The sequence below is a fragment of the Calonectris borealis genome, chromosome 1 (assembly GCF_964195595.1).
Source record: "Calonectris borealis chromosome 1, bCalBor7.hap1.2, whole genome shotgun sequence".
Classification (NCBI taxonomy): domain Eukaryota; kingdom Metazoa; phylum Chordata; class Aves; order Procellariiformes; family Procellariidae; genus Calonectris; species Calonectris borealis.
This window is the reverse complement of record NC_134312.1, coordinates 50,814,999-50,837,349: the sequence shown is the minus strand read 5'-3', so window position 1 is coordinate 50,837,349 and position 22,351 is coordinate 50,814,999. Positions and strand designations below refer to the sequence as shown.

Genomic DNA, 22,351 nt, shown 5'->3' with positions numbered 1-22,351 from the left:
TATAATACGGAGCCAAAATCACTCCGTAGGCTTAAACACGGACTCAGATATCTTAAGAGCATAACAGAATAAGCAAAACAATTTCATGCTCTGCCATAAATAAACCATTATCAGCTAACTGGCATTCGGATTTTAAAATGCATTTTTAAAAATAATACCCAGATAAATACTTAGACTAGCTTTATGTAAAATTTTCCAGAAGTATTTAAAGGCAGTTCTTTTACATGCATCCAACATTACTTTTTTTACAAAGGAAAATTTATAAATAAAAAAAAAAGGAAATTGAAGGAAAACCAGTTATTTAGCAATAACTTTAGAAAAGTAAGTGTCCTTTATGCTAACAATGACCAGGATTAGTGACTTTATATGGCACCCCACTTCTAACAAAAGGTGCAGATAACGCATGCTGGCAAAATGACACTAGCCTAACACAAGAAACAAGAACCCTCCTATCTTATCCAAGTTGCTTTGGAAAGGAAATACAATTAAAACCTATGACATATATGGGATAATTATTTTCTGATTATTTATTAGGATCTGCTAAGAAGACTTAATGAAGTCACCGGGATCTCTGCAGAGGCACAATGTTCCAAGCTAGCCCTTTCGATCAGAAGACTGATGCCTAAAACTGTAGACTGGAGTAAAGATCTCCTTTTCCTGAGAAAAAATGCTAGATGACATAGAATATTTTAATAGCAGAAACATTTAAGCATTACAAAACACTAAAGCTATGAAGTTGAATCAGACGAAACTTATTTAATTTAAAGCATTTTATATAGTAAAGGGCCAATCCTTCCCATTAGGTAAGCTACAAAGAGCTCGGAGTCTTCCCCGATTAGCTTACTGAGGCAAAGAACTCTTCCTCCCCTGAGCTACAGCTATTTCGATTTATATACGAACATAGCATCCTCACTGAAAGGTAGTTGGGGTGGGTTTAAAAAAACAAAACAAAACAAAACAAAACAAACACCCAACCAGAAAAAAACCCACAAACCACGAATGCACACAGAAGTTATCTCAGCTATTTGGGACTGCTGGGTGATTTAGAAGGGTGAGTTATTACGCCTTGGAAGCTAAAATTTAACCAAGTTGGCCAGTTTTCAGTACATGATGTTAGCTTTAAGTACAATCACTTGGCTGATGTAGGATTAAACACGGAATCAGGCATCTTACAAGCATAATAGAAGAAGCAAAACTATTTTACTGTTTTCATAAATACCTCATAATATTTTTCATAGATACTATTTCATAAATACCTCAGTATTCAAGCTCATCTGCATTTCCGTCACTAGGTTTCTAAAAAAAAAAAAAAACAACCCAACAAATCCTAACGTGTCCAGTTCTAGATTTCCCATTTTGACATAACACTTCTATGCGTTCGCTGTACCAATGATAAGGCTCTGACCTAGTTTAATCAGAGCACTCCATCACCTGTTACACCCAGGTCTAACGCTAGCACATTCACTGACCGTGTGTATACAATAGCCTTCACTGGATCCTTGCTTCAGTAGTGCAGTTTTGTCGTTTTTCTAGTGTCAACTAGTTGAAATAGAAAATAACAAATTTAGTTAAGCATGTTTCAGTTACAGCACTCACACAGAATTGCCAAAGATCTCATTTTCTGTAATTTTTATTTCCAATAAAGATTAATAGCAAAGTGCTGATGAACAAGAAGTTATCTTAATTATCTGTCTGTAGGAGGATTAGGATTCTTGCGTCTTCTATGATACCTAGAAGAAAAAAAGGCTGCAGTGAATGCAAGCTTTGGAGAGTCTTTGATTCTCCTGATATCTTTTCCCCCCGTGAGTGGTCTGGAGGTTACACAAGTAAGCAAAACACAAGATACACGAGCACAACCCATCACCACTCATTAGATGTCGTCTCTGTTGTTCACGGAGTTACGTAACGCTACTCATTTCTACTGCTACATCTGCTACAAGCACACAATAATCCAATCAGTTCTACAGCTGAATAGGTACAAAGGCTGCTGTTTATTCTTAATCCTTTGTGTGAAGTTAATTTTATTACATTGTCAGCTTTTCCTTTGGCAAAAATGATTGCTACACAACAAAGAGACTCGATGTATAAAGGAGTTATGCTAGACTGAACGTTAAATAGTGTAATATTTTGCATTCAAACTAAAAAACAAATTCTTCACAACAAAAATGATCCCTACTTTCCTTTTAATTCCTCACACCCTAAAACAAGGAAGATCCTGTCTGATGCGCGTCAAAGCAACAGCTACCCTTTGGCCACAGAAAGTTCTACCATTTCATTCCTTTCATCTACTCCCCAAACCCAAATTAAAAATTTTTCTGTGGACAAAAAAAAAACCACCCGCCCAAATCCATAGCTATAAAATTAGAAGCTACCAAAAGGTGTAGTAACATGGACTGGAAAGGAGTAACACAAACTAGAATGTCATTTCTTTCCAGTGGTATTTCTGAACATATATAGTTCCTCTTCAAACTGTCATGCATATTTGCACCTCTCCTTCTCCTAGCTTTCTGAATACAAGGCACACCAAGGTATACTTTTCACCATTTCAAATGAAAAACCTCTACTATTATTAAGTCTGAGAATCATCCCATTAAGTTGTTTTCTGAAAAGTTGTTACGGAATAGATATTGCATATTTCCAAGCTGTATTTGGTTATATCCATTGAAGGTATTTTACATACTAGATTCTCTTATGCCAACTTCACTTATGCAAATTTAATAAATCACTGAACCAGTAGCTAACTAGATGGTATAAGAAATTTCTACTCTGTGACATATTTTACCAAAAAAAAAAAAAAAAAGTTGCAAAGTCTACCAAAGGGGCAGTGTTAAAAAAAAACCCTTACAAAATAGTCTTCCATTTACACAACGCCGCATTTAAGATTTTATGTAGTAGCCCATGTGCTAACAGTATCTCGTCTCACATGACTTATCCTAGGTTGAATCTAGTCATTAAATTATTCCTGTATCTCCTTTTACATCCCGAAGGAACAAACACTGAAAAGAAAATACTTACTGTCCCACGGGATACCAGCGATGTTTTGTTGTGTAAAACATTTTGCTGAGCTCTTCAATTGTAGGACCTCTGTCGTTCTTAAGCTCCTTTTCGTTCAATCTGGATTTCAAAACTTGATCAAGGGTTTCTTCTTTATTATTCACTGGATCTGGCCGTGGTATGGGCTATAAAAACAATAGTGTACATATTTCCTTTTTCTCCTTTTTTTAAGAAAAACAGAAAGCCAAGCTACATAGATAGCATTACAATTTACTCTTAACAGCTGAAACCAAAGGGATACAGAAGAATACTTGTAATTGTAAAAGCTGTTTACCCCCCGCTCCCCCTGCCCCAAACAAAACCACATCACTGTGGAGCAGATGTTTAGAAACATCTAATTACCCCAGGTGCTACATCTGAACACCCTACCCCTAAAATCAGCACTGCTGTCATCATTATTGCTGATCTCATCCTTACAATTCACTAGCTGAATCATAAGCTTCAGTTCTACTAATACAAAAGTACTCATATTATTCCTATTTAGAAATTTATTCATAGTGATGATCATTCATCGCTAAAAAAGTTTCCTAATTGTTTGTGCATCTGCTAAGACCTAGACGTTTGTTCTCAACCTGAAACCTAACTACTAGCACCGTTACAAATATTTTTCTTGTTTTAGTCTTTTACACCTGTTTTTCCTGAGAGACATGCAACTGATAAATTTTAAAATACCGATATGTAACTTGCAGGCAAAGAGTGCTAAAATATTTTAAGTTTTCAATGGAGAATTTTCACATTGGGTACTTCAGCAACGTAGCTACCATTTGCAGTATTTTACTAGCACATGAGGACTGGAAATTGAAAAAAAAAGTGTACACTAGAAAAGTTTATCTAGACATACTTTTGTCGGTGTAAAGAACACATTGAAAGTACTACTGGTAGATAAAAACTCAATATTTAAAGTTTTTTGTGGAGTTTATGAACCCAGAGTGCTGAATGGAATTTAAAGCGTGAGTTGAAGAAAGCAGCAGCAGCAGCAGCAGCAGCAGCACTCTTTATATCCTCTCACCCAGATTGCTGCATGTATACACAGTAGGACGTGTGAACTATAGCCTGCATTCCAAACATCCTCTTTGAGGAGTACACTCATAGACAGAAACGAGTTTTCTCTGTAGTGTACAAGTATTTGAGTGCCTCACTTAATTCTATTTGAGTTACTACATGCTGTGATATCCGAGCATTCCTTACTCTGCAACCTTCCCTCAATTCAACTGAGAATAAGGTCCTCCACACGGTAGCAGCTATGTTCATCATTCCCTCACTTCACAGACATGTTAATCACATAATGAAAAGTACCTCAGTATTTCAAATTAAAAAAAGATGCCCTAAAGACTCAAAACTATGAGCTGCTTATGTCTTTACAAGAGTAAGAAATAGAAATGTGTACATTTGGACATACTTTTGTATGCTCGTATGGAATCTCAAGCGAAGGGTGGTAGCAGACAATTGTCTTCAAATCTGATGTCACTGCAAGATCCACTTTGCTATAAAAATAAAAACTTACACTCTTAAATATATCCCTTAAAATTTTCAGACATGCTGAGCAACTGAACAGCCCAAGTCCCAAAGAAAACCAGATTTGACCCTGCATTTATGAATTCTTAAGAATCTTCTATAAAATAAACCCTTACAAAATAAGGGTCACAAACCCTTGGTCTGACCTTCCCTTTTCCGCCCCCCACCCCAGCCATCTTCAGGTTTCTTTTTTTGAATCAAGAGGAAAAAAGGGCTAAAATAAAATATTAAAGATAGCTGGAAATATGGGTTGGAAAAAAATCTTTAACATTTTGAATAGTTACATATAAAACTGTAGCAACAGATGGGGGTAATGATCATCAGTGATACTTAGGATATCATGCCTTTATAAGAAGTATGGCACCTACAAAAGAAAGAATAGAAAGCAAAGCTCTGTTTGGGGTTCCAACTTTTATATTTGGTAAAAGATGATGAACATGATGAACCAAAAGTCCTACTGAGAGGTTCCTTGAGGGAGTAGGACTCTCTTCTCACCTTTCTTCCTTATTAACTTGCATGACATATTAGCTTCCTAAAGCCTTGTATGACATGGATGCTGCGTTTCTCACTGTATTTGTATCATCTTTTCTGGTTTCTACTCAAGCTTCTCATGCAGCAGCACAAAAATACCTGGACTTTGTCTTAACAACAAGCATCAATGAAAATGACTGCTCTTAGCTTTTCCACAACTTTTGCTTTTCCACAAACAAAACTGCAGGGGTGCTGGGGTCATCACCACATTTAGAATGAGTCCTGCATGATTTTTCCTTATGCTCGTTTTTTTAAATACTAACTTCACAATCATTATGATCGGAAACAGTACTTTAGTTAAAATGATTACATATATCCAAAACTGGCAGAAGATGTATTTGATACCATTATATGACAACTTCACAACAGAGAAAGTAGCCCTGGAATAAACATTAGATGAAATGGCCACACATTAAAGCACATTTAAGTACCAATTGTAGTCTTCAGGGAGAACTGAATATGTAGATTTATGGCAAGTATGATACACAGCTCCATCTGCAAAAAAAACACGTAAAGAACATTAATGTAAAAACAGAGCTGTGCCAAATTTATGTTTACATTTTCATGCTGTTCTAAGTCTTAATCGAGGATTATAATCATACTCAGTTTTAGATTAACAAAACCCAAATACTGTCTAAATAGAAGTTCACTTTACTACATAGATTTCTAGTGCAATCAAAAAATACAGTATCTAGGTAGCTATGGCTTACATTCAGCTTTCCGATTGTATTGTTTTCCTAAGAAAAATCACATATAAACAAAATACCTACAGATTTCACCATTAGAGTATGTTCTTTATATATGCAAAGAACATTACCTTATGACTTAGAGGGAAGATCATAATTTCATTCATAGCAATATTTATTATAAAAACCAAATTTGTACTTCGCTGGCGACTGCTATGTATGCTATACAAAACACAAAACTATAACCTCTTGGCTGCTGTAACACTAGAAAACTTTACCCCTTTCCCCAGGTTCCTGTTGCTCCAAGGAAAGCAATCACAAAAATTAAAAGTAGTAAAGAAGGACAGCAACATCTGGGACGGTACTAAGTGGACTGAGGGAAGGGATTATCTTCCTCTACTCAGCACCTGTTAGACCACATCTAGATACTATGGCCCTTTAAGAAGGGATACTTGGGGCCCTTTAATAAAAGACAAACCTGAATAAGTTTAGCGAAGGCCCGCCAAGATGGTCAGAGGCTGCAGGCTGCCCTGTGGGGAGAGGCTGAAGGATCGGAGCTGGCTCAGCCTGGAGCAGAGACAGTTTTGGGGAGACCTAACAGCAGCCCCCAGTAACTATGTATGAGGAGTGGGGTTACTGAGGGGAGGGAGCCAGTCTGTTCACAGCATCGCATGGTGGGAGGACGTGAAACAACATCCCTAAGTTGAAACGAGAGGCTCTGACTGGATATGTAGAGAAACGTTTTCCCTGTGAGGACAGCCAACCAGTGGGACTGGGGCCCAGGCAGGTTTGTGCAGTCTCTGGCCTTGGAGATTTCAAAGACAAAGCCCTGAGCAACCTGGTGTGATCGCAGAGCGGAACCTGCTTTGAGCAGGAGTTTGGACCACAGACCACCTGAAGTCCCTTCCAACTGAGTTCTCCCATGATTCTGATAGGGAGCAATATCATAAGTCTCAAATTGATGTAGGGGATATAGTTTGTTAAGATTTGTTGTTTGAAGTTAGGTAACTAACAGGTGTTGTGTTTGTAGGTATGTAGATAAATTGTGTATCTTAAAAGCATTGTTAGGCTCCAGTAAGCAGTAATCACGGAAAAGGAACAACCTTATAAGGAAGGAAAGGAACAGTGAAGAGACATGAGATTCCTTGGTTCGAATGATGTAGATGGGTTAGGAATGCTTCATGAACAGATAGGCCGGCCATTCAATAGATAAAAGAACCTTGAAACTTTGTACTTTACGTTAATTAGATGGAGAAGCTAACCTTGCAGGGTTGATAGGGAAGGGTATACTGGAATAAGCTAGCTGGTTACAAGTGAAAAACATGTAAACTAAGCCAAGGGACTAACAGAGCATGCGTGAAGACTGAGTTCAACCAGAGGGCACCGTGATGAAGACTATCGACGACCACCAGAGGACCCCAAAAGACTACCAAAGAGCACAAGGGCGCATGCGTTGGGGACATTTGCATATGTTAATGAATTCTGGGAAACAACATGAATATTTAGATTATTTCTCGGAAATGTAATGAATATGTAAACTCTAATTGCTTTTAACCCCTATGGTTACGTGATTTGGCACGCACACTAGGTGGAGCGATCCCCTGTGCGTCCAGCGCTGCAATAAAGAATACCTGCTTTCTAAAACTCTAAATTGAGTCTTAGAGAGTTTTTCGGAGACGACTTCGTTTCAGATTGGCACCCCAGATGGGACCTCCTCTGCTTACCTGCGGGACCCGCTGAGAAAAAGGACTCCCTTGGATACCCCCGGAGACTTCTCCGGAGGGACTCCTCGCCTCATCCGGATCACCGCAGGAGCAGACAAAGGACTATCTGTTTGATAAAGGTATTCTTTAACTTTTTGGCCAATTTGGGAGTAAGGGGATACCTGTAAGTTGTGAGGAGACGTCCTACGCGAGGTAGGGAGCATTGGTGCTCCCCCCTGGAAAGGTGGTATCCTCAAGTACCTTGGGGTCTCCTAACTGTAGTGGTCGGAGTTGTATGTGGCATTGCCATAATTATAGTAATCTGTTGTAAAATCCGGTACTGTGTATTATGGTTTAAACTGATCTGTGTGGACTTGTGGCAAACGGTTTACGGTTAATGATTTATGCTATATGTGAGCTTGATTATTATTCTAATTGGTACAGTTTGTGGTGTGAGTGAGAAGTGTAACGGGCCCGTTTGTGTGACTGAGAGTCTGCATTGTACATGTGAGACGCAGCACAGCTGCGAAGCGAGTGCGGAGTTCTGATCCACGGTTCCGTGTTCTCCGCGAGGAGAGCAGCCGGAGACGAACGAAGCGGATGAAATGACATATGTATGAGTGTCTGAGAAAAATGTCCCCTACATACTGAAAATAGTTGTACCCCTATATTTATATTGGAGTATATTTGGTGCAATAAAAGGATAACTGTAAAATTTTAGTGATTTTAAATCTAATTTTAACTACTCTTTGTGTGGGCAAGCAGGATGGGGGGTCAACAGAGTGGAGGCATTGAGAAAAAGAGCCCCTTAGGTTGTATTTTGAGTCACTGGAAGGAAATAGGGGGGGCAGATCTTAGTAAGAAAACTTTGATAAAACATTGCAATCAGTGGTGGCCCTTATACAAACTAGAGGACGAAGAAAAATGGCCTTTTAATGGAACTTTGAATTATAACACTTTGTTGCAACTAATGTTATTTCTAAGAAGGGAAGGAAAATGGGATGAGATTGCTTATGCTGATATGTTTTTCACTTTAAGGAACCACCCAGAATGGCAAAAAGAGTGTGGTATTAATCTGGCCCCGCAAGATCCCCTGGTGTTGGGTTTAGAAAAGGAAAATGAGAAAGAAAGAAAAGGGAAGTTGAAGAGGTGTTGTTTGGCGTGCAGCATAGGGCAGAGATGTGTAAAGTTAGGAAAAATAAGAGATCCTGAAGTGGGAGATCTGCCAGAACATTATAAGCCGCCTGCAGGAACACAACAAAGAGAAAATGAGGACTCTGACTTGGGAACCCCCCCAGGTAGCCCGGTATCCTCTCGCACTCGAAGCAGAGAGCAAGCAGTGGTGCAGGCACCACTGAGGGAAGCAGTGGGACCAGGAGGAGAGCCTGTTTTAATAAAGGTTCCCTTTTCCTTATTTGATCTTGCAACATGGAAAAATGTGGCAAAGGGTTACCGAAGTGACTCTGTGGGGGTGACTAAACATTTCCAGTTTTTAATAAAACAGCACAATCCTGATTGGGGTGATATCCAATTATTATTGGATCAGGTGACAGAAACCGAGAAACAGTTAATCTTAAAAACCGCCCAAGATCTGGCGAGGGATCAGCTCAAGAGTACTGGGGAAGATATAAAAGAACACTTTCCCTTACAAGATCCGCACTGGAATCCGAATAAAGGGGCCCACCTTCGGTTGTTGAATTCTTACAGGGATTGGATTATAAGGGGAATGGAGCAGGCTATTCCAAAAACAATCAACTGGTCAGCCCTATATGCCATTCGGCAGGGTCCCAAGGAAACCCCCTCAGAATTTTTGGATAAATTACGAGACACTATGAGGCAGCACACTCCTTTAGATCCAGGATCGGAGATAGGAATCCAGCAGTTAGTATCTTTATTCATTGGGCAGTCAGCAAGTGATATCCGGAGGAAGCTGCAGAAATTAAGGCTGGCAGAAAGTAGAAATTTGGAGGTTTTACTAGATGAAGCATGGAGAGTGTTTAGTAATAGGGAGGACCGAAGGAAAGACAAGCGGGCGTTGGCGGCGTTACAAGAAAATAAAGGATTTAGAAGTATGGGACTTAAGAGGCCTTTGGGAAAGGACCAATGTGCATGGTGTAGACAGAGGGGGCATTGGAAAGATGAGTGTCCAGAGAGACGGAAAGAGAAAGGGAGGATACAGGCACACGTTAAGGGGGATTGACGGGGACCTGGGAAATCTATCCTAGCGGATCCACTGGTTAAAATGAAGCTAGGAAAGCAGAGCAGAGAGGTTGAATTTTTGGTGGACACGGGTGCCTCTTACTCTGTATTAAACCAAGAATTAATACCTGTGGATAAGGATTTTGTGACTGTAATAGGAGCTACTGGCCAACAGGAGAAAGCTTTCTTTTTACAGCCGCTAAAATACAAGTTAGGAAAACAAATAGGGATACATAAGTTTTTGTATATGCCAAATTCTCCAAAATCCCGATTGGGGCGAGATTTATTAGAACAATTGGGAGCAGAAATAACATTCAAAAGAGAGAGGATGGAATTTAAAATTAAAAATGAACAATTAATCGAAGTCTTAAGTCTGGCTCTAATACAAGCTGAAAAAACAAAGCAAATACCCCAAGAAATTTTAGATCAGGTATATCCAGGGGTGTGGGCCTCTGGGATATCTGGGAAGGCCAAAAATGCAGCACCAATAAAGATAGAATTAAAGCCAGGGGCTGGCCCAGTTAGAATTAAACAGTATCCATTGAGGCTAGAAGATCGAAAGGGAATCAGAGAAATAATTGACAATTTCTTGCAATTTGGACTACTTGTGGAATGTGAGTCAGAATATAATACTCCTATCTTACCTGTGAAAAAGCCAGATGGCAAAAGTTACAGATTGGTTCAAGATTTGAGAGCAATAAACAAAATTGTAGAAGACTTACACCCTGTGGTAGCGAATCCTTATACATTGCTAACTAAATTAAAGAATAGTCAAATATGGTTTACCGTACTGGATTTAAAAGATGCCTTTTTCTGTCTGGCTTTGGCAAAAGAAAGCCAAAAATTATTTGCATTTGAGTGGGAAAATCCCGATACAGGAAGAAAGACCCAATTAACCTGGACAGTGTTACCCCAAGGATTCAAGAATAGTCCTACTATCTTTGGTAATCAATTAGCACGAGAGATTGAAGCTTGGAATCCCCTGTCACAAGGCAGTACTCTATTACAATATGTGGATGATCTTTTAATTGCTACAGAAACAGAAAAAGAATGTGTGCAATGGACTGTAAGTTTGCTTAACTTTTTGGGATTACGTGGATATCGAGTCTCTCAACAGAAAGCTCAGCTGGTACAATCACAAGTGACATATCTCGGATTTGAAATCTCGGGAGGACAAAGAGAACTCGGAGCGGAACGAAAAGAAGCTATTTGCCGCACACCGGAACCCAGGACGGTAAAAGAACTCAGAACTTTTCTTGGAATGACAGGTTGGTGCAGATTATGGATATGTGAGTATGGACTTTTAGTGAAACCAGTGTATGAACTACTGAAAGAAAATCCGGTAAAACTAGTTTGGACTGGGGAGGCAAAGAAGGCATTTCAAAAGTTAAAAATGGAACTTATGAGAGCCCCAGCTTTAGGCCTCCCAGATATTTCAAAACCCTTTTGGCTGTTTTCTCATGAAAGACAGGGCATAGCGCTGGGAGTGCTTGTTCAACGATTAGGACCCCACAAGAGAGCGGTTGCATACTTCTCCAAACAGTTAGATGAAGTGAGTAAAGGATGGCCTGGATGCCTGCGAGCAGTGGCAGCGGTCGTCCTCAACATTCAGGAAGCTCGCAAGTTTACTATGGGTCAGAAAATGGCGGTATTGGTCTCTCGTACAGTTTCAGCAGTATTAGAACAAAAGGGGAATCACTGGCTCTCTCCTTCTCGATTTTTGAAATACCAAGCTATCTTGGTAGAGCAGGATGATGTTAATATACAGACTACTAATATTGTAAACCCAGCATCTTTCCTCAGTGGAGGTACCTCAGAACCTGTGGTGCATGACTGTTTGGAGACAATGGAAGCCGCCTATTCAAGTCGACCAGACCTAAAAGAAGAACCACTGGAGGATGCTGAGGACTCATGGTTCACAGACGGGAGCAGCTTTATGAAGCAAGGAGAACGTAAGGCTGGGTATGCTGTGACTACCACCCATAAGGTAATAGAGGCTGAATCTTTACCTGTTGGGACATCTGCACAGAAGGCTGAAATAATTGCTTTGACTCGAGCCCTAGAATTGTCAAAAGGGAAGAAAATTAATATATGGACTGATTCTAAATATGCCTTTGGAGTGGTACATGCCCACGGAGCCATTTGGAAAGAACGAGGATTGCTTACAGCCCAAGGAAAACAGATAAAACATGCAAAAGAAATCTTACAACTCCTAGAAGCTGTAAAATTGCCAGAGAAAGTGGCTATTATGCATTACAGAGGACACCAAAAAGGTAACACTGAACAGGAAATTGGAAATAAATTGGCAGATCATGAGGCCAGGCAAGCCGCAGAAAAGACAGAAGTTGAAACATTGGCTTTGATTCCAGACTGTAAATTTCAAGTGTTAAAATTAAATTTAGGCTCTGAAAAATATTCAAAGGAAGACAGGAATTTGACTGACGACTTAGGAGGGAAAGAAAAAGATGACGGATGGGTATATACACCAGATGAACGTATTATAATACCCTCCAGAATATTATGGAAATTAATTTTAGATGAGCACAGCAAAACTCATTGGGGAGCAGATGCTTTGTACAAGGATTTGAACAAAAGAATAGTAGGTCGTAATTTGTATGCTGTGGTGAAACAAGTAACGCAGCAGTGTGAAATTTGTTTGAAAAATAACCCTAACACAACCAATAGGGTTCACGTAGGGACAACTGGAAAGGGTAACATCCCAGGGCAACAATGGCAAATAGACTTTTCCGAACTCCCAAGAAAAGGGGAGTATCGGTACTTGTTAGTGTTAACAGACACATTCTCAGGTTGGCCAGAAGCTTTCCCTTGCAGAACAAATAAAGCCCGAGAAGTCATCCGAGTATTGCTGAATGAAATTATACCTCGAGTTGGAATACCAGCAGTAATATCATCAGACAGAGGTATTCACTTTTGCGCACAAATAGTTCAACAACTTAGCAAAATGCTAGGGATTGAGTGGCAGTTACATACGCCACATCAACCTCAAGCAAGTGGGCAGGTTGAGAAGATGAATCATTTGATAAAACAACAACTAGCTAAAATTTGTCAAGAAACTAATCTATATTGGTATCAAGCGCTTCCACTTGCGTTGCTTTGGATCAGAACAAAACCGAGAACTAAGGAAAGCATAAGTCCTTTTGAAATTCTGTTTGGAAGGCCATACCAATTGCAATATAGAGGAGAAGATTTGAATCAATTAGGAGAAGGATATTTGCAATAGTATATGATTGCTCTAGGAAAACAATTGGGCCAAACAGAAAAGGTTGTCTTAGGAACCAGAACTAGGAGCCTAGACCAACCAGTTCACCCTTTTAAGCCAGGGGATGGGGTTTATGTTAAAGTTTTTGCAGGTCAACCGCTGGAAGAAAAGTGGAAGGGACCGTTCCAGGTGTTGCTGACGACCTTCACTGCAATCAAGATCAAGGAGCAGACACCCTGGATACACCATACGCGTGTGAAGAAAGCTCCACCTGGAGAATGGACTTCTGAGAGGACAGGACCATTAAAGCTGAAACTTTCTCGAATGCAGTAAATTATGCATGGGACTTTCATGTATTATACACTCATATTAGCTTGAATAAGGAATGAAAACACTAAGAGACTTGATATTCCTTTGTTGCTTTTCGATAGAATTACTCCATGAAGGGTCAGGGAATCCATGGAAAAGAAACCTACATATAGACTTGTTACAAAGAACAGTCCAAATCGCTAATAAGTCAGACTGTTGAGCCTGTACTCATTTTCTGGAGCACTAAAAGAGGGGAGTTCCTTTAACTGGAATCCCTATACCAGATAGTATATCTTGGAACACTCTGTGGAGAAACACTTCTTTTAACGTAAGTAGGGAAATGAAAGAACAGCAATGGATAATTAAGACCCCAACTCCAGAACAAAAATATTGTACCTGTGTACAACGGTGTAACCCCCACCCCCCCAAGGAATGGACAAAATCAGATGCCTAACAAAGACTGATTTTGTTGGAAATTATTCTAATTGAAATAAGATGTTAACCTCTCAAGGAGGAGTATGCACAATGCTAAATACAAGCTGTTGTGTATACGTAGATCAAAGTGGTAAAATTTCTACTGATCTAGAGGAAATCTGGAAACAAACAAAAATACTTCATGAAATACAGAAGGATGACACTTCATATGGATTAGGGGAAACATTCAAATGGTTAACTTCATGGATTCCCGACCTTAGTCAACGGGTGAAAAAGTTGTTAGGTATTCTTATGATTGTTATATTAGGCTTTGTTTGCATATATGTAATAGTACAGTGTTTTTGGAAATGTTGTTCTGTAATTGGAAACCAAAGTTCTGAGAGAGTGAGACTAATATAAGAACTACAGTGAAGTTCGCCTTCTATGGTCTCAAAGGAGTTTAATTTATTGAGGGATATAGCTTTAACTATATAGCCTCAAAAGAAAAGGGGAGGTTGATAGGGAGCAATATCGTAAGTCTCAAATTGATGTAGGGGATATAGTTTGTTAAGATTTGTTGTTTGAAGTTAGGTAACTAACAGGTGTTGTGTTTGTAGGTATGTAGATAAATTGTGTATCTTAAAAGCATTGTTAGGCTCCAGTAAGCAGTAATCACGGAAAAGGAACAACCTTATAAGGAAGGAAAGGAACAGTGAAGAGACATGAGATTCCTTGGTTCGAATGATGTAGATGGGTTAGGAATGCTTCATGAACAGATAGGCCGGCCATTCAATAGATAAAAGAACCTTGAAACTTTGTACTTTACGTTAATTAGATGGAGAAGCTAACCTTGCAGGGTTGATAGGGAAGGGTATACTGGAATAAGCTAGCTGGTTACAAGTGAAAAACATGTAAACTAAGCCAAGGGACTAACAGAGCATGCGTGAAGACTGAGTTCAACCAGAGGGCACCGTGATGAAGACTATCGACGACCACCAGAGGACCCCAAAAGACTACCAAAGAGCACAAGGGCGCATGCGTTGGGGACATTTGCATATGTTAATGAATTCTGGGAAACAACATGAATATTTAGATTATTTCTCGGAAATGTAATGAATATGTAAACTCTAATTGCTTTTAACCCCTATGGTTACGTGATTTGGCACACACACTAGGTGGAGCGATCCCCTGTGCGTCCAGCGCTGCAATAAAGAATACCTGCTTTCTAAAACTCTAAATTGAGTCTTAGAGAGTTTTTCGGAGATGACTTCGTTTCAATTCCATTCCCATTTTTTCGTAGAATCACAGGATCATTTAGGTTGGAAAAGACCTTTAAGATCAAAGAGTCCAACTGTAAACCTAACGTAAGGTGTTAAACAGTAACAGTCCCTTATATAGGAACCATACCATAGGCATCTTGCCTTCCACAGCCATGCAGGTATGCATGCCTAGGATGGGCCTGGGAGGTCTCTGTAGTTGACTTCTACTGGCAATCCCCCTCCTTTACTGCCGGAACCTGACACAAATCCACATGTAAGTTTCTGAGCCCGGTGAAGCCTCCCCCAGTGTGGCATGATGGGATCCACCTGTCCCAATGGGGAAAACGCGTCTTTGGGCATAAGCTGGCAGGACTGATCGAGAGAGCTTTAAACTAGAATCGTTGGGGAAGGGGATACCAACAGGATTGCAGTAGGTGAGCCAAGGGTTGGCACAGCATCACCTGAGGGTGGCAATGCTAGTGGCAACATTTACACTGCTCCTGGGAGCACAGAGGGCTCAGGAGCGTATCTGAAATGCTTGTACACCAACACACACAGTATGAGAAACAAAGAGGATGAACTGGAAGTGTTGGTCCGCTCCCAGAGCTACAGTATCATTAGCAGTAGTGAGATTTGGTGGAACGAGTCCCATGACTGGAGTGCTGGGATGGAGGGCTACAGGCTGTTCAGGAGGAAGGCGGAGGTGTTGCACTATATGCAAGGGAGAGGTTTGATTGCACATCCCTTACAGTTAGTGATGATGTGGTTGAGAGTCTCTGGGTAAGGATTAGGGTGATGGAAAACAAAGGAGTTGTCGTAGTACGTGTCTATACTGATCACCCAGCCAGAATGTAAGCACTGAGTTATTCTATAGGCAATTAGGAGAAATTTCTGGATCAGTAGCCCTTGTCTTTATGGGAGATTTCAACTTCCCAGATATCAACTGGGAATATCATACTGCTGTGACGAGCAGGTCTTGGAAATTCTTGAAGTTTGTAGGAGATAACTTCTTGTCACAGGTACTCAGTGAGCCAACTAGGAAAGATGCCCTTCTAGACTTGCTATTTGTGAATAGAGAAGGACTCGTGGGGGATGTGATGACAGGTAGCTGTCTTGGCCACAGTGATCATGAAATGGCTGAGTTTAAAATTTTCAGTGTAATGAGAAAAAAGGACAGGAGAGTTGCTACCCTGGACTTCAGGAGAGCAAACTTTAAGCTATTCAGGGAGCTGAATTTAGCGGAGTACCCTGGGAATCCTCTTTTGAGGGCTTAGGAGTCCACAAGTGCTGGCCAGTCTTTAAGAACCACCCTTTAGAAGCACAGGAGCGGGCAATTCTACTGTGTCGTAAGTCAAGCAAGCAGGGCAGAAGACCAGCTTGGCTGAACAGGGAACTCCTTGTGGAGCTCAAGAGGAAAAACAAATTGTATGATCTCTGGAAGCGAGGTCAGGCTTTGCAGGAAGAGTACAGAGCTGTGGTTCGTTTATGCAGGGAGAAGACACAAAAGGCCAAAGCTCAGTTAGAGTTGAAACTGGCCAGTGTTGTTTCAGATAACAAGAAGGGCTTTTTTAAGTATGTTAATAGCAAGAGGAGGTCTAAAGAAAACATTGGACCAATACTTGTTGAAAATGTCATCGGACTGATAAGGATGAACAAAAAGCAGAGGCATTCGATGCGTTTTTTGCCTCAGTCTTTAATAATACTAATAGACCTTGAGCAGCCTGGTCCCCTGAGTTGGAGGACCATGACTGTGGGAACAGCGACTTTCCATTTGCTGGACACTGAAATTGTAAGGAACCAGCTGTATCAGCTGAATGTTCAGAAGTCTACAGGGCCTGATGGGATTCATCCCAGAAGGAGCTAGCGGCTGTTATGGCAGAACCCCTCTCGATCATCTACCAAAGGTCTTGGGAGTCTGGGGAGGTCCCCACTGACGGGAAGCTAGCCAATGTTATTCCAATTTACAAGAAGGGCATGAGGGAAGACCCAGGGAACTACAGACCTGTTAGTCTAACCTCAGTTCCTGGAAAAATTATGGAGAAGATTATACTGGGTGCCATTGAAAGGCATTTAAAGAACAATGCAATCATCAGGCACAGTCAATATGGGTTCACAAAGGGAAAGTCCTGTTTAACTAATTTGATATCCTTCTAGGCTAAGGTCACCCGCCTAGTGGATGAAAGGAAGGCAGTGGATGTAGTTTTTCTGGATTTTAGTAAGGCTTTTTATAACTGTCCCTCACAGCATCCTTCTGGACAAGTTGTCCAACTGTGGGATGAGAGGGTTCATGGTGCACTGACTGAAGAACTGGCTGAATGGCAGAGCTCAAAGAGTTGTAGCAAATGGGGCTGCATCTTGCTGGCAACTGGTCACCAGCGGTGTTCCTCAGGGTTCAGTTCTGGGGCCAGTCCTGTTCAATATATTTATCAACAATCTGGATGCAGGAGCTGAATGCACCATTAGCAAGTTGGCTGATGATGCCAAACTGGGAGGTGCTGTCGACTCTCTTGAGGGACACGAGGCCTTGCAGAGGGATCTGGATAGATTGGAGCATTGGGCTATGATTAATGGGATGAAATTTCACAAGTCCAAGTGCCAGATTCTGCACCTGGGACGGAGCAATGATGGGCACAAAAATAAACTGGGAGAGGAGTGGCTGGAGAGCAGCCCTGCAGAAAGGGATCTGGGGGTGCTGGTCGGCAGCAGGCTCAGTACGGGTCAGCCGCGTGCCCTGGCAGCCAGGAGGGCAAACCGCATCCTGGGGTGCATCGAACACAGCATAGCCAGCCGGTCTGAAGAGGGGATTATCCCGCTGTATTCAGCCTTGGTGCGGCCCCACCTGGAGTACTGTGTGCAGTTCTGGGCCCACAATTTAAGAAGGATGTGAAGGTCCTTGAATGTGTCCAGAGGAGGCAACAAAGCTGGTGACAGGAATGTCCTATGAGGAGCGGCTGAGGACTCTGGGTTTGTCTAGTTTGGAGAAAAGGAGGCTGAGGGGCGACCTCATTGCTCTCTACAGCTTCCTGAGGAGGAGAAGAGGAGAGGGAGGTGCTGATCTCTTCTCCCTGGTATCCAGCGACAGGACGTGTGGGAATGGTTCAAAGATGCGCCGGGGGAGGTTTAGGCTGGACATTAGGAAGCATTTCTTTACTGAGAGGGTGGTCAAACACTGGAACAGGCTCCTTAGAGAGGTGGTCGATGCCCCAAACCTGTCAGTGTTTAAGAGGCATTTGGACAATGCCCCTAATAACATGCTTTAACTTTTGGTCAGCCCTGAAGTGGTCAGGCAGTTGGACTAGATGGTCATTATAGGTCCCTTCCAACTGAAACAGTCTATTCTATTCTTCTACCACTACACTTTAAGAACTGAATTACAATCACAAGAACTAAGTCTTAGCATGTTCTGAGCTTTCTGTTTTCAAATAAGTCATAAAAAGGTTTCAACTTTTTTCTGACACATTATTTTATGTAGACCATCTTTAATTTTAATACAAATAGGATTCTTCTCAGCTGTTCATAATGGAGGTGGAGAGCATTCAGTGTGTAAAAATTGGGAAAGCTGAAAGAACCAAGAAGAAACTTTTGGGTAGCTATTTTCCTCTCTGAAATATTTGAGATGAAAAATTCTAACATTTAAATTCAGATATAACTAATATATTTAAATATATATTTTAGATATAAAATTTTTAAATTTAGAATTTCTGTTAGCACTTCCATGCTTCAGTTCTTCCAATTAAACCATTCTTAGCTATTAAGAAGTTGAGTTCTGGTAAAATATTACTGCAAATAGTTTGTATTTCTTTCTACGATTTCTCTCCCCTCCTTGTCAACCAACCTCTAAAATGTAACATGTCCATTATATTTTCTGAATTCCTGTCTTTTCTACCACTTTTACTATCTCTCCTATATCTTTCTATTGATGTCTAAAACACGGACAAAAATCTAAGAAATAATATTGCCTGTTTTCACTTGTTCTCTGTTTATGTTAAGTAATGAGATTTTACTGTAGCCTTTTCTCACCGCTGTTTGTAAGTCTGAAAAAATAAATTTAAATCTTCAAATATAATCAGTGGTAAGAGGGATGGTATTTACAAGCTAATTAATAAATTAGAGAAGCGTCATATGTGGACTATGGAAGCTTTAAAAGAAAAAAACAAATCAAGATATCCTTTAATTATTAGCAGAGAACATGGAATATCAGATTCTGTTCAAATAAAAATTCACTACCATGCTTCCATTACTTTAAACATTATAGGAAAGAGGCTCTCAAAGAACAAATGTTAATATAGAACTTCTACAATTTCATCACTACTTACTTTGCAGCGGGGCCTGCTTACAGGTTGCTACTGAACGCATCCAAAAGAAGCTGGACCACGCAGTTCTAAGCAATGTTGCCATGCCGACAGCAGACAGGAAACCGGTCCTGGACAAGATGAAACTCAAACGGACACTGTATCCTTTTTCTCTGCAGAACACCCTCTGAAAGAAACCAGTTTCATAGTTGTTTGGGTACAAAAGACCAACAATTTAATTTCTTGAATACCTTAAGGATAAATAAAATTTGTGCAGTACATTCCTCATTATCTGACAGTTGTTTAGAAATCCATATTATTTAAGATACTGTCACCTGCCTCCTTAATAGTCAAATGTGGTACAAGACTTTGTTTAGTGACACTGTTAACTTTAAAAAAAGTTTCCAAGCTTGGGTCTTCTCACCGTTTTTCTACTGGTACTCATCCACCTAAGTTTAGCATCCTTCCTTCTGCGCACTCCACAGAATTATTCCTGAAACATGCTTTTCTTGTTCATGATGTAAATATCATCACCCAGTATAAAAACAGAATTACTTATAAATAACACTTGCTGTAGTTAACAAGCTGTCTACATGCAGTTGCTTTCATCCATCTCAAAAGCAATACCTCTAAAAGCTACAAACCACCATTTAGAATACCTTAAATATTACCCCAAATTTTACAGAAGCAGAAAGAGATATATAAATATCTTAATTTTTCATTGTCCACAGAAAAACAGAAAAAACAATTTGCTTCGAAGAGAAACTTATAACAATGCTTAAAAAAACATAACTGGAAACAGTTTAAAGACATACTTGTAAAAAATAAAAAAGGAAAAAACAAGACCCCTTTAAAACTACTTCATGTTTTGCGCTGAAGAACATCACCAGAACTGTGTATTTTACAATTTCTAAAAATAAGTATCCATCATTTTCTTTACCTGTGTCAAGTGCTGCTGAAGTTAGAGAACACTAACACAGCATCTACAGAGCTGCTCATGACTTGCCTTTGAAAGCCCGTTAACAGAAAAGGTGAGAAGAACACGGCAGGTCTGGACCGCCCTGTCAAAGGGCAGGATTCAAGCACCGGCCCTCACCTCAAGGACCACGTCAGTTTAAACTGGGACATTCCCATCCCTGACACAGCACACAGAAAACTCTTAAAGGTCGGTCTGCAACAAGCAGGAACACAAAACCTAGTGTTTCTAGGATTAAAGAAAATATTTAGCTTAAAAAAAAAAACCAAACCATTAATCCATCAAAGCAAGCAAAAGAGTGCCCGTTATGAAAACGGACCTGCAGGCTACTAAAAAAAAAAAAAATCCCGAGTGTGAACCACAGCGATTTAACCCCTCTGAAAGTACATAAACTCTCTTCCTATGGCCCGTTTCGGAGGCCTAGCGTGCTGTTCCCCTGCATCACCCGGGCACGCTTTGTCATTAACTACAAAAACAAGGGGGGGGCGGGCAGGGAGCCCTGCGCTGTGCAGCGCAGCGCAGCGCAGCGCAGCGCGGCCCGGCCCTCGGCGGCCCTCGAGCGCTTTACCGGCGCAGAGCGCAACAGCCGGCCCCGACAACCCCGGCCAGGTGGAAGCCGCCGCCGGCGCAGCGGTTACCTGTGCGGACGCCACCGCGTCCCCTCAGCAGCCCGCCGACGGCCACGGCACCGGAGGCAGCACCGCGGATCCTTCCGGTTCCGGCGGCGGCTCGCCCTGCGGCACGCCGGGAGACGTAGTGCGGGCGGGCGGGGCCTACTCCAGGCGGGGCGCCCCGCCACCGCCTCCCTCCCCGCCCAGCACCGCCCCAGCCCCGGCAACAAACCCTGAGGCCCTTCAAAACACGGCTGCGGCGGCAGCGGGCCGCCCCTTGGCGTAGGGGGCGGCCTCGGCCCGCGCGGGGCCCGGCCTTTGATGGTAGCGGGCAGGCGCCTACCGCTCGTCCCCGGCCTTGGTGCCCCCCGGGGGTCCCTGTGCCGGGTGGGTCTCAGGGGGCTGCGAGCTGCTCGGACACCCGCAGCGGGGGGGGCGTTGGGGCCACCCCGGCGTCGGCAGCAGCTGTTCCGGCGGGGGAGAGGGCGCGGAATACCCCACAGCAGGCAGCAGCGAGCCTGCCTGGCCAGGGGCAGTGCTTTTTTCTGGGCATACATACCACCGTATTGGTATTAGCTGCAAAATAACCCCCTCGAATCCTATAATTTGAAGGGACATTTCTAACATTATTGGTTATTTCACAAGCTTGCTTGCTTTCCAGGTTGAATTACACAGTGGCTGCAGCAGCTCCCTCTTCAGCCCGCCAGACCTTCCCTTTTCAGGGAGAGAGCTGAGTTTTATTTACATGAAATAACTTCTGAAACAACCGGCACTTCTGTAGCAACTACAGAGGAGGGGACTGCTGATGCTTATTTTTCTGCTGAACTAGTTGCACATTTCAGATATTTAAGGCATGCGGAAAACCCAGCTGAATGCCCCTGGCACACTGCTGCTCTGAGGCTACTTGCTTTGTCTCTTTTGGAGATCGAGTCACAAAGCATTTCCAAGACAATGTTATATTTACACAACATTGATAAAAGACAAGAAGTAGAGACGAAAATCAATTATCTGACCTGCTGCTCTAGTACCTGAAATGGCTCCAGCACCATAAGCTTTCACATGCCCACGAAGTATCTCTAGGTCATGTCAGCTGACTGTGTCTCAATTCCTTTCACAGAATGACTCTTTGGGAGAGTCTTGCATAATGCCTCCTGAAAAGGCTGCAACCTCTTCCAGATACCTTCAAACCATTGCATCTTTTCTGGCCGTTGGCTGTGGTACAGCAATTTCATGCAGTCATCGGTGGAAGCCTCACAATTTCAGCAGTGTCTAACTTTGTTCCGTAGCTGCAGAGTAGTAGTTACACCGGTAACTTCCAGAATTGTAGCAGAAGTGCAGCCAGAAATCACTAGTCAAGAGCTGATCGTTCCCATTAGCAGTGGCAAACGTTTCTTTTTGAATGTTTTTCCTGACAGTGGGAGATGGAAGACATCCATTCTGGGCCTTCTTGCAATATGAGATTCAGTAAGCCATAGAGGGAGGGGGCAGAGGTGGGCCAAAATGTTTTACATACTACTTGGAGAGATGCAGCCGAGGTGGGAGACCACATCACTACAAGACTCCTCCATGTTTGCGGAGATCA

At 41.7% G+C, this 22,351-nt stretch overlaps 1 protein-coding gene across 3 annotated transcripts; it reads right to left on the bottom strand.

The window, feature by feature from the left end:
* Positions 1-1,183: 1,183 nt before the first annotated feature.
* On the bottom strand, positions 1,184-20,893 carry MRPL42 (mitochondrial ribosomal protein L42). 3 transcript variants are annotated; one of them, XM_075151085.1, is made up of 7 exons: positions 20,797-20,847; positions 20,123-20,243; positions 19,207-19,369; positions 5,532-5,595; positions 4,454-4,538; positions 3,016-3,179; positions 1,184-1,730 (listed from the first exon to the last, which is right to left on the bottom strand). In XM_075151085.1, the coding sequence occupies exons 3-7, from the start codon at positions 19,286-19,288 to the stop codon at positions 1,685-1,687; spliced, it is 441 nt and encodes a 146-aa protein (XP_075007186.1). In that variant the 5' UTR covers positions 19,289-19,369; positions 20,123-20,243; positions 20,797-20,847; the 3' UTR covers positions 1,184-1,684. The 3 variants fall into 3 exon arrangements, with proteins under 3 accessions (XP_075007186.1, XP_075007169.1, XP_075007177.1); XM_075151068.1 differs by lacking the exon at positions 20,123-20,243 and having other exon boundaries at positions 20,797-20,893; XM_075151076.1 differs by lacking the exon at positions 20,797-20,847 and having other exon boundaries at positions 20,123-20,637.
* Between the last annotated feature and the right edge of the window lie 1,458 nt (positions 20,894-22,351).